The sequence below is a fragment of the Rhodamnia argentea genome, chromosome 2, assembly GCF_020921035.1.
Source record: "Rhodamnia argentea isolate NSW1041297 chromosome 2, ASM2092103v1, whole genome shotgun sequence".
NCBI lineage: Eukaryota > Viridiplantae > Streptophyta > Magnoliopsida > Myrtales > Myrtaceae > Rhodamnia > Rhodamnia argentea.
The window spans coordinates 9,032,702-9,047,527 of record NC_063151.1 but is presented as its reverse complement, the minus strand read 5'-3'; the positions used below and the strand labels follow the sequence as shown (position 1 = coordinate 9,047,527).

General features: G+C 41.4%; 3 protein-coding genes across 3 annotated transcripts; 1 reads left to right on the top strand and 2 right to left on the bottom strand.

The window, feature by feature from the left end:
* Positions 1–1,382: 1,382 nt before the first annotated feature.
* LOC125313930 lies at positions 1,383–2,753 on the top strand. The gene is made up of 2 exons (XM_048275199.1): positions 1,383–1,569; positions 1,847–2,753. Exons 1-2 carry the CDS (start codon positions 1,383–1,385, stop codon positions 2,611–2,613), a joined length of 954 nt encoding a protein of 317 aa, XP_048131156.1. The 3' UTR covers positions 2,614–2,753.
* Positions 2,754–2,951: 198 nt separating this feature from the next.
* Positions 2,952–5,079, bottom strand: LOC115738767 (pentatricopeptide repeat-containing protein At5g40410, mitochondrial). The gene has a single exon (XM_048275198.1). The coding sequence runs from the start codon at positions 5,023–5,025 to the stop codon at positions 3,151–3,153; it is 1,875 nt and encodes a 624-aa protein (XP_048131155.1). The 5' UTR covers positions 5,026–5,079; the 3' UTR covers positions 2,952–3,150.
* An 877-nt stretch (positions 5,080–5,956) lies between these two features.
* On the bottom strand, positions 5,957–8,929 carry LOC115738604 (mechanosensitive ion channel protein 6-like). The gene is made up of 5 exons (XM_030671262.2): positions 7,579–8,929; positions 7,345–7,462; positions 6,944–7,237; positions 6,656–6,858; positions 5,957–6,364 (listed from the first exon to the last, which is right to left on the bottom strand). Exons 1-5 carry the CDS (start codon positions 8,850–8,852, stop codon positions 6,061–6,063), a joined length of 2,193 nt encoding a protein of 730 aa, XP_030527122.1. The 5' UTR covers positions 8,853–8,929; the 3' UTR covers positions 5,957–6,060.
* Positions 8,930–14,826: the final 5,897 nt, after the last annotated feature.

Here is a 14,826-nt window from a genome sequence, read left to right as displayed (position 1 = left end):
AAAGTGAAACTAAACTTTTCCTTTCAAATAAGATGGAAGTAGATAAAAGATCTTAGTTTTAAAAAGATATAGCTGAAATACAACATTAATTTGAAACTAACAGAGCCGAAAGATAGGAAAAGCACAATAAGTTGCCAAAAAAATTTAAGTCTTGCTTATGAGTTCCTAGAATTTATTAGAGGATCATGAGGTTTATTTATTAAAAGTGATCATTGCTTATTGAAAGATCAAAAACACTTACGGAAGACTTCTCTTCCAACTTCCCATTAAGCCTTTTAAGGACATGCTGAGGTCCAAAGTTGTAATGTTATTAGGATAGAGCAATTGGGTAGAAAAAATTGATCCCCCGCCGGTCAGCTAAATATTACGGCTGATCAAGAGAATTTTTGTCCAAAGATAATTTTAACCTAAATTAGATTGAAGATTGAAAAAACTAAAAGCTTTTCAAAAAAGAAAAAAAAAATACAGGCGGGAGAGCTACCCTCCCAAGTCGCTACCCCATCACCGGGCCTCGCCTAGATCCGGGAGAGAGTTGCGGCCCTCGCCTCCGGTTGGGGACCCCACCAGCCATCACCGATGCCCCCACCAAAGGAGTTGCCCTGCTGCATGTATTTTTTTTTTTTTTTTTTACTTTCAGCCTTGTTTTTTTAGTTTGTCTTTTTTATGAAAAATTTTAGCAAGTAAACTAATAATAAATAAAATAAAGGAAGAAAATGCCCTTGACTAGCCAGTGAGGCAAGCCCTTCTTATAGACTCAAGTAAGTTCCATTTTAGGCTTTTATTTGAGAAAATAATAGTATTTCGGACTCTTATTTGGAATAAATTTCATTTCATATTCTTTATTTGAAATTTTTTTCTTAGTTCTTTTGATATCACGATATGGAAAAAGTCTTGAGTGCAATTAATCCTCGGGAGAATCCCCACATGGAGGGAGTTGGTCAACTCTCATCCCTAGACATTGGATCCATCCAAACGCAGACTAATGCTAAAATATACGATGACAGCTTTTGTCACCGCTTGTTTAGAATCAATCAATCTCCAATGGTTGCTCATGGAAGACCTCGAATGTTGACTAGTGAAACACATGCACTCGCTTGCTCATATACGCTCAAGAGTCCCAAGGTGTACTTCACAAACTGCAATGCTTGCATGTGTCCGATCGAGTACTTAAAAACAGGGGTTGACCTCGTTTTGATTCATCAAAGATCTCCCGCAAGCGACCACCTAACCTCGCTCTCCTACTTCACAGTGGTAGCTAGTGTTTCAGTACCATAAAAACACCAAGCACCTCAGACACTTCCGGTGGTTTAAGTACTGACCCTTCTCTTGAGCTGAGCTCACACTGCAAGGAAGGACGCAGAAAAAAAAAAGACAAAACAAACATGAGAGGCCCGTCACTGCTTTTCGGCATGCTATGCTTCTTTGGGGTCATGGCCATTGGAGCGAGCGCGGGCAAAGCGGCGTGCCACAATCCGTTTTTCGGCCAGTGTTATGGAATCCTCCACACTTGTCCGCCTGCTTGTCCTAGACTATGTGAAGTAGATTGCAGACTGTGTAAACCTTATTGCGGTAAGAATTGGATTCTTTGCCACTTTACCATCTCTCTTCACGAAAGTTCACGCGTAAATGATAACTATTCGCACCACCTGTTTCCTTAGAATGAACACGAATTCACTCCAACTCAATTCCTGGTGTACAATTAAAGAGCAGGACTCAGATCCTCATTTTGTCCTACGTCCTACACTGTTATGTGTTCTAGCATTGCTGTTCCTAACTTTCTATGGTCTCGATCACAATATAGCATACTTAGTAATGTTTTGATGAACTTCTTTTGGATCAAAATTAGCTTGCGATAGGCCAGGGGCTGTGTGCCAAGACCCACGGTTCATCGGAGGTGATGGGGTCATGTTCTACTTTCACGGCGAGAAGGACAAGGACTTCTGCTTGGTTTCTGATCCTAGCATTCACATCAATGCCCATTTCATTGGCAAAAGCAGTAGTAAGGGAAGGGACTTCACCTGGGTTGAGTCTGTCGGCATCTTGTTCAGGTCCCATAAGCTTTATATCGGTGCGCGACGAGTTTCAAAATGGGAAGAGTCGGCAAATAATATGCTGATCCGTCTTGATGGAGAAGAAATCAAGGTGCCAATAGGCGAGCGCCAAAGATGGCGGTCACCAGAGACAGGACTGGAGATCCTACGGCCTGTGAAGAATAACAAGGTGGAAGTCAAAATGGAAGAGCTGTTCACCATAGTTGCTCGAGTAGTACCTATTACAGCAGAGGAATCTCGGGTGCATGGATACAATGTGACGGAGGACAACTGCTATGCCCATCTGGAGCTCAACTTCAAATTCTACTCGCTGAGCCAGAGCGTAGATGGAGTGCTCGGGCAGACCTACAAGACAAATTACCAAAGCAGAGTCAAAATAACAGCACCAATGCCGATTATGGGAGGAGCGGAGAGATTTGCTGCTTCCGATCTCTTCGCAAGGGATTGCGCAGTTTCGAGCTTCGGGTCGAGACTGAGACCCGACTCATTGGGAAAAGGAGAATCATTCGAGGTTGCATGCGGAAGTGCAAATGGAGGAAGGGGAATTATTTGCAGAAGGTAAGCGGTGATGTAAGAAAATAAAATAACTGCTAAATCTGTTTGGATCACTTATTTTGCTCTATAGACTAGTAGCGAAGTGGAATTCCCTGCCGAAGAGAGAATGAGTTTCTTCCTAGATATCTCTTTCACATTCTTATTGCTCTACGGCTCAGTTTTTTACTTTGTAATGGTTGGCGAACGCCAAAGGTAATTTGTCATTTGAAGAACACGTCCAGGAATTTTTTTTTTTGTTTGTGAAGCTTATTGAAACATCAATCGTCAAGGCTTTTAAATCTGCCGCATTGCATCTACGCCACATATTCATAATACGAAGGACAACAGATTCTTACACTTATTCAAGTATCACTTCATTTCTGGCGGAGCGGTCAAGAAGTTTGTTCTGTTTCCCACACTAAATCAATACCCAACAGCGTCCTGTCTCAGATAGAAATTGCCATCAACCCCAAAGCTTTGCATTTGAACTATACATCTGTTGTACAGATTCTATCTAACCTCCGCAAGAAAAGATAATAGTAACTCGGCCAAATGTGAAACCGAGTCACCAATAGTCAGCACACGAACATATTCCATCAGTAAAATGGTGAAACCGCTTTGGATCTCGAATTATGATGGTGCGCTTTTCAATCAACGATATCATCTTGGCAAAGCTGTGACAGTCGCCACAGATTCTTAGATTCTTCCTTATTATTAAGGTTCTACCTGGGTTAGTCACCAAAATCCCAAATGAGATTGCTAACTTCTCGCAGTGCTCATTGATCATATCCTCTTTCGACTCCTCATCGACATCATGCAAGACAAATTCCGTTTTAGGAGTGAGTCCGGCCCTGCGAATCTTCCCAATCAGTTCTGTCAATTTGGTGTATATCATATGTGACAGTGGATGAGACCGGTCACCCACAACAAATTGATGGATCTTATTTCCATGTTCAATATAACTACATCCAGGCAATCTAGCAACAAAATTTTCCTTCATTAATGCTCTCATTTCTGAAGCATCTTTCCATAGACCGACCGCTGAGTATATATTTGAGAGCACAATATAATTTCTTGCATCCGAAGGGTCCAGATTAATCAAGTGCTCTGCAGCTTCCTTTCCGAGTTCATCATTTCTGTAAATTCTGCATGCACCGAGAAGAGCACCCCAGACCCCAGAATTAGGCTCCATTGCCATGCTCTTGATAAGCTCGTACGCATCTTCTAAGAACCCAGAACGACCGAGCAGATCAACCATGCACGAATAATGGTCCAATGTAGGCTCCACCCCATAAAGTTCTAACATAGTTCGGAAGTACCATTTTCCTTCTTCTACTAGCCCTGAATGGCTACAAGCATTTAATAGATGAGTAAATGTGACATGATCAGGCATCATACCTTTCTTAACCATGAGCTCAAAAAGAGTGACTGCTTCTGACCCATATCCATGAGCTGCATAGCCGGCAAGCATTGCAGTCCAAGCTATACTATCTGGATTTCTTATCTCAAGAAAAACTCGGTGGGAGGCATCCAACCTCCCAGTCTTGGCATACAAAGAAGAAAGAGCAGTCATAATCGACATCTGTCTGTAGAACCCACGGCAACATATTACACAGTGAATAGACTCTAATAGTCTAATAGAACCTACACTTTCACATGCCTGAAGCAGTGCCACCAAAGTGGCATCATCAGGTTGAATTCCACTCCTTCTCATTAATGTAAAACAACTGATCCCTTCCATTGGTGACTCATTCTCAGCATATACAGCAATCATCGAATTCCATGAAACTAAGCTCCTCACAGGCATTACTTCAAACAAATGACAAGCGGCACCCAATTTCCCGCATTTTCCATACATGTTAACCAGAGAATTAACGACCTTTACCTCCATCAACATGCCCAATCTTTCTGAGAGCCCATGAATGGACCTACCTTCATCCAGAGCTTTCACATCAGCACAAGATGAGATGACTGATACAAGGGTAACCTCATTGGGGTTCATAAAAGCCTCATTTCTCATCCTACGAAATGCATATAAACACTTAGCCAGGCACCCTTTACGCGAAAACCCAGAAATCAAAGAATTCCACGACACTAAATCTTTCTCGGGAATTTCGTCGAACAACTTTTCAGCATGTTTCTCACAGCCCACTGCCACGTACTTGGACACAAGCTGATCGCCGATGAATCCGTGGCCGTAACTCGCAGATTTGAGGACTCGAGCATGAACTGCCTCGCAGTAAGAGGCGGAGGAGCATTTGCCCAAGGCAAATATTAGAAACGACACAAGCGAGTCCGCATCGGAACAAGAATGAAGCCGGCATGACAGTGGGTCGGGGAGAGCAGCTCGAGCCCTCAATGGGTGATTGTAGTTTTGAGTTTTGAAGTGAGCATGCGAGAGATTGAAGACGACTGATGGAAGAGAGCATTTTGTTATCATATTCCATCACTGAAATCCAAACCCAGAACAAGAACGAACCAACAGTAAAAGGTCAACTCACGCAACAAGTGCTTCCGCAATTTACGACATTTTTTTTTTTTTGGGGGGTCGATTTACGACAATTTTTTTTTGGTCGGAAATTTACGACATTTATTTGATGGAAAATGCGTTCGGTGGTCCTATGAATATCAAAACTTCGGGGCTCTTTCGACAGCGCGAGGATTTACTAGATTTGCCAAATGGCTGAGGCGGATCCAAAATGATTTTATCCAAATTCATTCATTTAATTTGCCTTACTTATCCAAGACACATCACAACTCATTAATATTCATATTTGACCTAATTTAAGAAAACTATGTTTCTTATAAATTTCTAAAAAAATTACAATAAAACACTATGGGCAATTATTTTTATAATTTTTTAAAAAATACTAATATTTAGAGATTCATGTTTTTTCCCAAAAACAAGGTTGAAAGGTTGGAATCGAGGAAGCCCACCCTCACCCAAACTTGGCGAGGTATGTGAAGGCCTTGCTTAGTACCAACAAGTGCCGCAAGCCCTCGCCGGATTTTGTAGAAAAAGAAAGAAAGAAAAAAAAAGAATGAAGACTAAATAATTAAAAATAATGATCTATTTAGATAATACATTTATGATTCATTAAGTTGTTACTTGTTAGGTAGCCCATTCACCATCTATTTAAAAAAAATGATCTTTTTAAAACTTAAGATTAACATTTATGACATGCACCATTATACGTGGGTTCAAATATGGGTTCGGATTCTTCTAGACCCATTTTGCCACCTCCAAAATTTATTGTCAAATTAAAAAGTGAACCAATATCTACCACCGTCATATTAAAAATAACTAATGCCAACCATCTGATCGGCCTCGATTCAATGCATCACGCCTTCATTTAATTGTTATGGAACGAGATAAAAATTATGCTTTGCCTCCGTAAATTAGTTTCTCTTGATCATCCCAACTTCAAAGTAGCTGTGCTCATCTTGCACAAAACAAAGAGATGCTGTTACAATGTTAGTTACTTTTGTGTTCAGCGGCACAAGCTGCCCAATTGGAAGGAAGCCGGTCCGAAGTCGGGCCTGTCAGGTTGCGGACATTCACGTCGAGGGGTAGCATCCGGTACTCGATCCCGTCCTGTCTGAATATCTCGATCATGTGTTCGATCAGGACGGCTCTCCTAAGCCACCTCTCTTTGGTTTCGTGGTGCTTGATCTTGTGCAGGAGCCACAGCGTCATGGTTATCTTGTTCATGTCATCCAGGCCCTTTATTAGGACTGACGGGCTCGGGTGCCAGTGATCGCTCCGGCTGTCCACATACCTGCGGTTTCGCCGACAAATGGAGCGCGAATAGTTGAAGTCACCAAGGAGACATTAGACCCAAACATTACTGCACTTTGGGACTCAAGCACTAGATTAGGAATGTGAAACATTGGACCCCATGAGCAAGCAGAGAATGCTGTGATGCTGCACTCCTAAGTTTTTCTAAGCTCTGTCCTAATTCGTTTTTTCGTTGCTCTAGCATGGACCACCCTCATATTATACAGATTAAAGACGACACAAGCATGATAAAATTCCCGACAAAACGAAGAAAATGAAGTTGTGTACGTACTGTATAATCTTCGCTTTCAACTTGTGGATCTTCTCCATGGGAGTGGAGATGTGCAGGCAGAAATCAATGGTCTCCAGCATCTCAGCACTGCGGTTGTAATTGCTTATCGCCTTGGTGGCTAAGACGCTGTTGGGGTATCTGATCTGCAGGTTGTCGAGCTTCCGAAACACGGTGGTCAGTATATTCATCTCTTCAACAACCATCTGAGAACCATGACGAGGGTAAGAACAGGAAAGGTCACACAATTTTAACAGGTGAGAACAGATCTTTCTGTCCCTCGACACATACCAGCACTCCATCCACTTCGCAGAGATCGCAGACGTCGTACGGGTGCATCACAAATAAGAAGATTATCGCTTCGAATCCCATCTTGCAGCTGTTCCCGAAGACGAAGGCCAACAGCAGGAGCTGCGAGCTTAGGAAGACGAGGAACTGCATGATGGGGACTCCAAGTATGAGGAGCCAGATTACGGCAGTGACGATGGCCACGAAAATGTCCAGCATCTTGTGGAGGTCGTCGACGGCTGTGTTGGTGTCGTTGAGAGATCGCGCAAGTGCCCTCCTCTCTTTGAAGGCGTTAATCTATGACAAAGCTCAGTATTTTCACATGGCTTTAAGATAAGAGCGAGGGAGATGTGTTGATGACTAATCTTATCCTATGTAGTTCATAGGAGGAAAATGTTGCTCACCACCCAATTTTCAAGAGATTTCTTGTCAATTACACCAGTTCCTGCAGCAGCTCGGCGCACGATATTTGCAGCTTCATCTTTGTTCAAGAATTGCATCAGGTCATCAAGACAGATGAGCCTGTTAAGGAAGAAAATGAAGACGCTGTCAAGTTGGAAGTAGGAACTGATCCCTCGGCATCCTGAATTTGACTTAAAAGAAGGGCAAAGGCGACCAGAGAGAAATCTGACACTTACTTGGACCCTGGTTTGGTCACATTGAGAAAAATCTTCCTGGCCACCTCTTTTGCCTGGCACACACTTCTGATCTCCATCAAAGACCCATCTTCTATGTTCGAATCCAGTATCTTCTCGTCCAGAGTCGATAGAGTCTCGTGCTGAATCATATCCATCATCCTCCCGATGTACCAAGCCGACACGCTCTTCGGATTAATCCTCTTTCCAGCTGCTGTGCTTCCTCCAATCTTGGGACAGTTTGTCGATCTTCCACCCTGCATCGATCTGCCGATTTTTGATAGAAGTGTTTCCCTGAGATCACTTGAAGCAGCATCAACATGCTGTGACTCTGTCGTCTTGGGGGCGTCCCCGCATTCCTCCTCCCCTGCGTTGTGCCTAATTGCCGCTTTCGCCGAGAGCGTCTCGATGACAAATTGATCGAATAGAGCCTCATGAATCCGCTCAAAGTAGGTATTGACATGGAAGGACGAAGCGAGGACCTTGACAAGGAGCGTCTTCAAGAGCCAAATCACCGATGCCACCAGGAAGCATACCAAAACCTTGGTCACATAGGGCAAGGCCTGGCTGCTTCCCTTCTTTCCCATTTCGGCATGGAAAGCGAAATGCCACACGAGCAAAACAAGGACCATCCAGAGGCAGTTTCGCACCGCCCTCCATAGTCCGTAGATGAAGTATAGAACCCTCCTGTGCAGTAGGTAAACCCGCTCGACGACTTTGACAGCAACCCGGACCACACAACTCGCTATTAAGCGTCCTGATACTAAAGCCAAAATCATCGCTTCCCATTTCCATATCGGAAAATCCCACAGGGTTCGCCTCTTTAGACTAGGAATACTGACGCTGCAAATCAAGGCGAGCACAATGATTAATAGAACCGAGCATTGGAGAGTCAGTAACGCACCAAATTTCATCTTCTTCAGTTCTTCGGGGACACCTTCGACCCAATCATCCTTGTGATCATCTGGTTGACACGGTTCCTTATCATGAAGGTGTATTGACCTCTCCTTCGCCTTGCTCCAGATAAAGGTCCATGGGCTCTCACCGGAAGAGTCATCTGGACTGGATCTTGATCGATAGCTTCGCTGGTCGGACATGTCTTGGCTCTGTCGGCGAACCGCTTCAGTCAGTACTTCGTGGAACGAGACTCTGGGTCTCTTGAATGCTCCGGGAGTGTTACTTCTACTCATAATGGTTTCTTTACTGGAACTGTCGCCGCCTTCAATATTCACTGCAATTTCTCCTCCATGGCCACGCAAATTGATGGACTGATCCATCTGAAAAATCCCGGAAAGCTAGTATTTCTACAAGAAGTTGCGCTTGTTACACAGACTTCACCTAGTTTTGTGCTCTTGCTTATGTTTTTATGGACTTCCTCGGAAGTGACAATGATCTTGCAAGTCCTGAAAAGTGACCTGCAACAGTATATGGAGAACAAGTGGGTCATAAGTATATATGCTCCATTTGCCTAGTATCTGCATTTGTCTGATTTCTGAAGTACAATGTTCTTCTTGTGAATGACAAGCCAAAGGAGACCATTATTTAGAGAATCAGACACTGTAGAGCATAGAACTTGACAAACAGAATTGATCCCAAATGAAAAGGAACGGTGCAAAATAGAACCAAAATGTCATCAAGAAGATCGTGATATGAATGCAGCCCCATCAATGGGTCGCCACGACACGCGGGCACGGCACCATGATCTGCGCGGGGGACAGCAAATCTTCTAGCAGTTCTCAAGCACAAAGCTTCGAGTTTCGACCTCCATTCACCATCGTCTACAGAAGGATTACCAATCCCAGATCGAATTATCGGGGATTCCGCCTCGCGAACCGTGTTTTGAACCTGATTCTAAATCGAAGGCATTTCTTCAACAGTATGAAGATCAGTCTAGCTGAGTACCCTTGTGTTTTGCCTTTTCCTTTTCGTGGTTCCATGAACGCTGCTGAGTCTTGAGAGAATAAGGACACTTCAAGCATCAGCCTTTACCATTCATCATGCCTGGAGGTTCTCTTCAATCTGTTGTTCCTCGACAGTCTCTGGTGCGTGGCCGCAGAATGAGCATCAAGAATTCTGAAAAGGAGAAATTTATTCGATTTTCCACTAAGCCTTAATTATCTGATGGTGTTGACTGCTAAGTTAAGTGCTGATCCACGGGCTTGATACGAGTCGACCGGGATGTAATTTAGTAAAACTGCAAGTGTTTCACAACTTTGATATTCGTGTTTTTATTTCTCTTCTTCCCACAAAGTGATACTTCATATTAGTATTTTTGCCCAAGTAGACCAAGTCCGCGTCTCCGGTCCAGTCAAAAGCAAGTCATCCATACGGTAATCAAAGGATTCATTAAAAGCCATACCGAGGGCGAATCGAATATGAAAAGTGCTGCTCGTTTTAATCTTAATCCCTGTAATTTCATCGCAGTAAATTCAGTCGGTAGAGTTTTCAATTCTATCACGTCAATCGGGCAGGCCAAGTCGGATTTTCACGAGGTCGCAATCTCGTCAAAAAAAAAAAAAAAAGTGAAAGTATATGATTTCCATGAGTATATATCATTTTAATTTTTGCCCCCTAGGCCCATTCATTTACATCCGGGCCTTAACGGGCTTGAACAGATCGTGAAACTCGTGGTAGCAAAAATCTAATGTGGGATTGGACATGGCCTTGTAATGATGCCTCTTCTAGCCCAATTTCTCGGACCATGGGACCTTACAATAAGGCCTCTCATAGACAGCTTGTTTTGGACACAAAATCAACAGGCAGCCTCGGAGCCAGAAAAAAGAACCTTTTTTCCGCCTTTAAAATTGGTGAAATTTTTTTTTAAAACAAATTTGAGATTGTGCCACAAAATAGGTATCAATCTATCTATGCGCGTGTCGATTTTAATCCAGAGATGTAGTAATACCATAAGCTTCGTATCCTTCATACGATTCTATATTTTATTTTCTCGAATCACAAAAGTCGGGTACGATAATGTACAATTTCTCTAATGTGTCTCTCTAAAGCTAAATAAATCTTCCGGTTGGAAGAATATTGGAATTCAACTGTGATAAGATACGACACCCAGATGCTATTTCATCCTTTATTTTGTTTTCCCTTCTTCTTTTTTCGCGCCGCTTAATTTCTAGTATAAACTCATCTCTTTGCTCTCGTATTTTCTGTCAAATCCGATATTAGTAATTCGTTCAGCTGTCGTACCATTTGAACTAAATCGATTAATGCCTTTTGATCTCATTCCTCGTTCCATTCTCTCGTCCGTCGCATTCTATGTTGTCAAACATGATTAACATCTTTTCTCATGTATTTTTCTGCACGAGTAAGTGATTGGTCAGCTTAAAAGGGACCGAGATAGAGCTGTCACTTTCGTCTTCCATGCCGAGTCAATTGTTTTGCCGAGGCTCTCAATCGAGCGAGCATGGGCACTCTCCCCGCCCCATGCCAAAACCCACGTGAGAAACCCCGTCTGTTACTTTATAAATTAAGGTTCGTTTTGTTTGGTAAAAAAATCATGGAATTTCAGAAAAATAATATTATTTTTTTTATATTTGGCTAAAATATGAATATGAGGTAAATAATATTTTGATACGAAAAATCTGTGAGGCTTGCGCATGAGTAGCCGAGGACACGGACACCGAGATCCCGAGTCCAGATCAGCAACTCCCGGGCGCGAGCACGGGCACTAATTTTTCAATCCACCTAAACCGAGCTCGAGATCTCGATACCTGTGCCCAGCTCCCTGTCGCTCTGACCTCGGTCTGTAAGGATCGGGGCCCAGGCCTCGGTAGGCACCACGCCAAACCTGGGAGAAAGCAAAAGGACGGGAGGTCGCTGCTGTGTCTTGATCTCTGTCACGGGTTCAGTTCAAACCCCCATTCCTTCCTCTGCCCGCCACCTTTAACATGCTGTGTCGGAGGTGCAATATGATGACCTCATCCTTTCCGTGCCGATCGTATTAAAAGCGGCATGGCCCTCTGGCTCCCGCTCCTGCAATCACAGAGCGTAAAGGGGAACCGATTTGACAAAAGTGCACGGACATAAACGTCGGAAAGCCGCGCGTACGAGTTATCAATTGTCGAGATCCACTCGCGATTAATCAGATTCAGGTGGATGCCTGGCCTAGGGAGATTTTATATTATGATGCACGCGTGAATTACGTTAGAAAATCTCATATTAAAAAATTAATGTGATATGAAACAATTTATTAACTTAAGTTTTTAATTGTATATATTCAATTTGATATATTAATGGGCTTAAATTTGGGTTTTCCTATTAGCGATCTCCTCGAACCAATGTATGAGACTTTTATCGCGCACCGTAGCCTATGGTAAATTGTTGTGCCTCCAATCTATTTCGACCCTCGATAAATATATCAAGGAAGGAATCTGCTTTTTTTTTTTTTTTTTAAGAATGAATATGTTGACCAACTCTACTTCCGGGGCGGATAGTTCGATCTGGAGATGGAGATTTAAGCCGAGATAAATTAATATAGGAAAATAACCGGATTGAATGGGAGGAGACCTATATCTAGACATGGCCAAATGAAATCGTGGGCCCGAAACCGGCCCGTTGACCGGGCCCACGATTCTGACCCGTTTATTTATAAATAAAAAAAATTGGAGGTGGGCCCGGTGGGGAAAGAGCCGTTGGGCTTTCCCCCCCCAAAGACAAACGGCTCTTTGGGCCGTTGCATGATGCACTAAAAAAATGATTTTTTTTTTTTAGTTAAATAAGTCTCCCATTCTCTATAAATACTTATCTTCCCTCTTTCATTTTTCTCATAAATCCTCTCAACAATTCTCTCAATTTCTCTCAATCCCTCCAAATTCTCTCAATTCTCTCAATCCCGCCTCAATTCTCTCAATCGAATTTCCGATTAATTCTCTCAAAAATGGCAAGTGAAAGCAAAAATACTAGAAATGCCAAGATGGCAATGGGAGATTCCGAGTATCCTATTCGTAGATTTGATCCTCGTGAGTATGCGTGTTAGGAAGACAACGACGATAATATCAACGTTGTTCTCATTTCGAACGTCGAGCACGTCCCAACACAAGAAAGTCGTCATCCTCTTACTAGTGTCGAAGAAACGTCGACAGCAGATAAGCCGGAACGGAAGGGCCGAGAGAGTACATCCGACTTGTGGCTGCATTTCGACAAGGTACCTGATGAAAGCGAAGGTAAGTATAATATAAATTGTAAATATTATTCGCAAACATATAAATTTACGAAAGGAGGCAACTACGGAACATTCCGTCAAGATCCGACGAAAAAAATTCCAACGCAAGCAGGGATCGACACTACGCAACAACAAATTTTCGGCTACTCCAATTCTATTATTCATCATTTATTCCGTTACGAAGATACACTTTATAAACAAACATTAGTTGAATATGTTGCCCTTAATCATACTCCGTTTACTACTGGTGAAAATTTTAATTTGAAATATTTGATAAATACTGCATTGGTTCCGCAAGCACCAACTATTCCAAAAAGTATTATTAAACACGAACTTTTGCATCTTTCTAAAAAACAAAAAAAATATTTAGCAAAATTTTTTGCCGAATTCAATATACGTGTGCATTTATGTAGCGATATTTGGAGTGATCCTTGGCAAATTCATTCTTATATGGGTGTCACATATCATTGGATATGTGACGACCGGACCATTCAAAAAAGACTTATTACATTTCGAGTTTTTGATAAAAAAATTCGGCTCATAATATTTATAGAATAATTAGGCAAGTTTTAGAAGAATATAATTTGATAAATAAAGTATTTTCAATTAGTTTTGATAATGCCGTTGCAAATATCGCTTCCATTCTCGAATTAGAAAATATTTGCAAACTCTCTTTTGGCGGACAATTTTTTCACATTAGATGTACTTGCCATGTTTTAAATTTACGTGTACAAGATAGTTTACGAACTCTTGACACTTCTCTCGTCCCAATAAAAGGGTACAATTAAATTTTTATGGAGTCGTGCCCATTTTATAATAGCATGGGGAAAATTTTGTAAACAACGTGGGAGAAAGACAAAAAGGTTTCCAAAAGATATTCCGACTCGTTGGAATTCTACCTACGAGTTGCTTCATCAAACTTTTGATTAAAAAGATTTATTATGTATGTTTATTTAGCAAAATATTCCCGAAATTACTTTACTTCCGCAATATTGGGACGTTTGCAAAAAAAATTTAGATTTTTTGAAAATTTTTAATGATGCTACTAATACTTTACCTGATATTTATTATCATACTACGCATTTATTTTTAATATAGTGTATTAATATTGGTGGTGTTTTTAGTAAATATGAAAAACATACTGAATTAGATCGGACTATTTTAGTAATGCGAGAAAAATGGTTACATTGTTATTTCAAAATTCCTCTTATCTATTTAGTTTGTATTGCTTTTTATCCACGTATTAAATTAGACGGTTTACTAGATTATCTGAATTTTTATTATTATGATTTTTTACATTTGGAAGATTCAATAGATATTTCAAATAAACAAGAAGATGTTAAAGAATCTATAGTAGTATTATATGGAGAATTTTGTATTAGATATAGTTTAAGTGATTGTGGATCTTTACAATCTACTACCTCACGAGGCGAAGCTGGTAGTTCACTTAGTAGAGGGTACAATATGCTCAAGAGTAGACAAACAAAAAAATAAAAAGGGACAATAGGTAGTATTTCCGAATTAGAAAAATATTTAACCACTCAATTTGAGTTTCGTTATGCGGAACATAGTACAGATTTTCAAATCCTGGAGTAGTGAAAGAGTCACTCAATCGATTACCCAGTTCTCGCTCTCATCGCTCGTTAGATATTAGCAACCCCTTATTCAACAGTTGCGATTAAACAAGTATTTAGCGCCGAAGGATTAGTTTTGGACTCTCGCCGTTCAAGATTAAATCGGGTGTCCGTGGAAGCTCAAGCTTATATCGACAATTGGACGAAGGCTAGATTTCGACACCAAGAGCTAGATCGAAAACACAAATTTTTTAGTGAGGATTGTAAAGATACCACCGCTACGGGTATCACAACGGGTAGCGACGATTGACGATGAGGTAAGTTTGGGTTATCAAAGGTAAAAGAACTACATGGGCTTTGATTCTTCTATCCCCAACAAGATATGTAGGCGTTTAATGATAATTCATTAAGTTTAAGCTCATTCCTCCTCTCTCTCTCTTTTTCCCCACATTTTATTATAATGTACAATTTGATTATAATTTATAATTTATTATGTTTATTTTA

What these genes read in the sequence shown, in the direction of transcription:
- LOC115738604 (XM_030671262.2), bottom strand. Translation starts at nt 8,852, where the DNA reads ATGGATCAGTCCATCAATTTGCGTGGCCATGGAGGAGAAATTGCAGTG. An exon ending in AATCTCTTGAAAATTGGGTG is followed by an intron (nt 7,238 to 7,344) that starts GTGAGCAACATT and finishes GCTTTGTCATAG; the next exon opens with ATTAACGCCTTCAAAGAGAG. An exon ending in TTGAAAGCGAAGATTATACA is followed by an intron (nt 6,365 to 6,655) that starts GTACGTACACAA and finishes GCGAAACCGCAG; the next exon opens with GTATGTGGACAGCCGGAGCG.
- LOC125313930 (XM_048275199.1), top strand. Translation starts at nt 1,383, where the DNA reads ATGAGAGGCCCGTCACTGCTTTTCGGCATGCTATGCTTCTTTGGGGTC. An exon ending in ACTGTGTAAACCTTATTGCG is followed by an intron (nt 1,570 to 1,846) that starts GTAAGAATTGGA and finishes GATCAAAATTAG; the next exon opens with CTTGCGATAGGCCAGGGGCT.
- LOC115738767 (XM_048275198.1), bottom strand. Translation starts at nt 5,025, where the DNA reads ATGATAACAAAATGCTCTCTTCCATCAGTCGTCTTCAATCTCTCGCAT.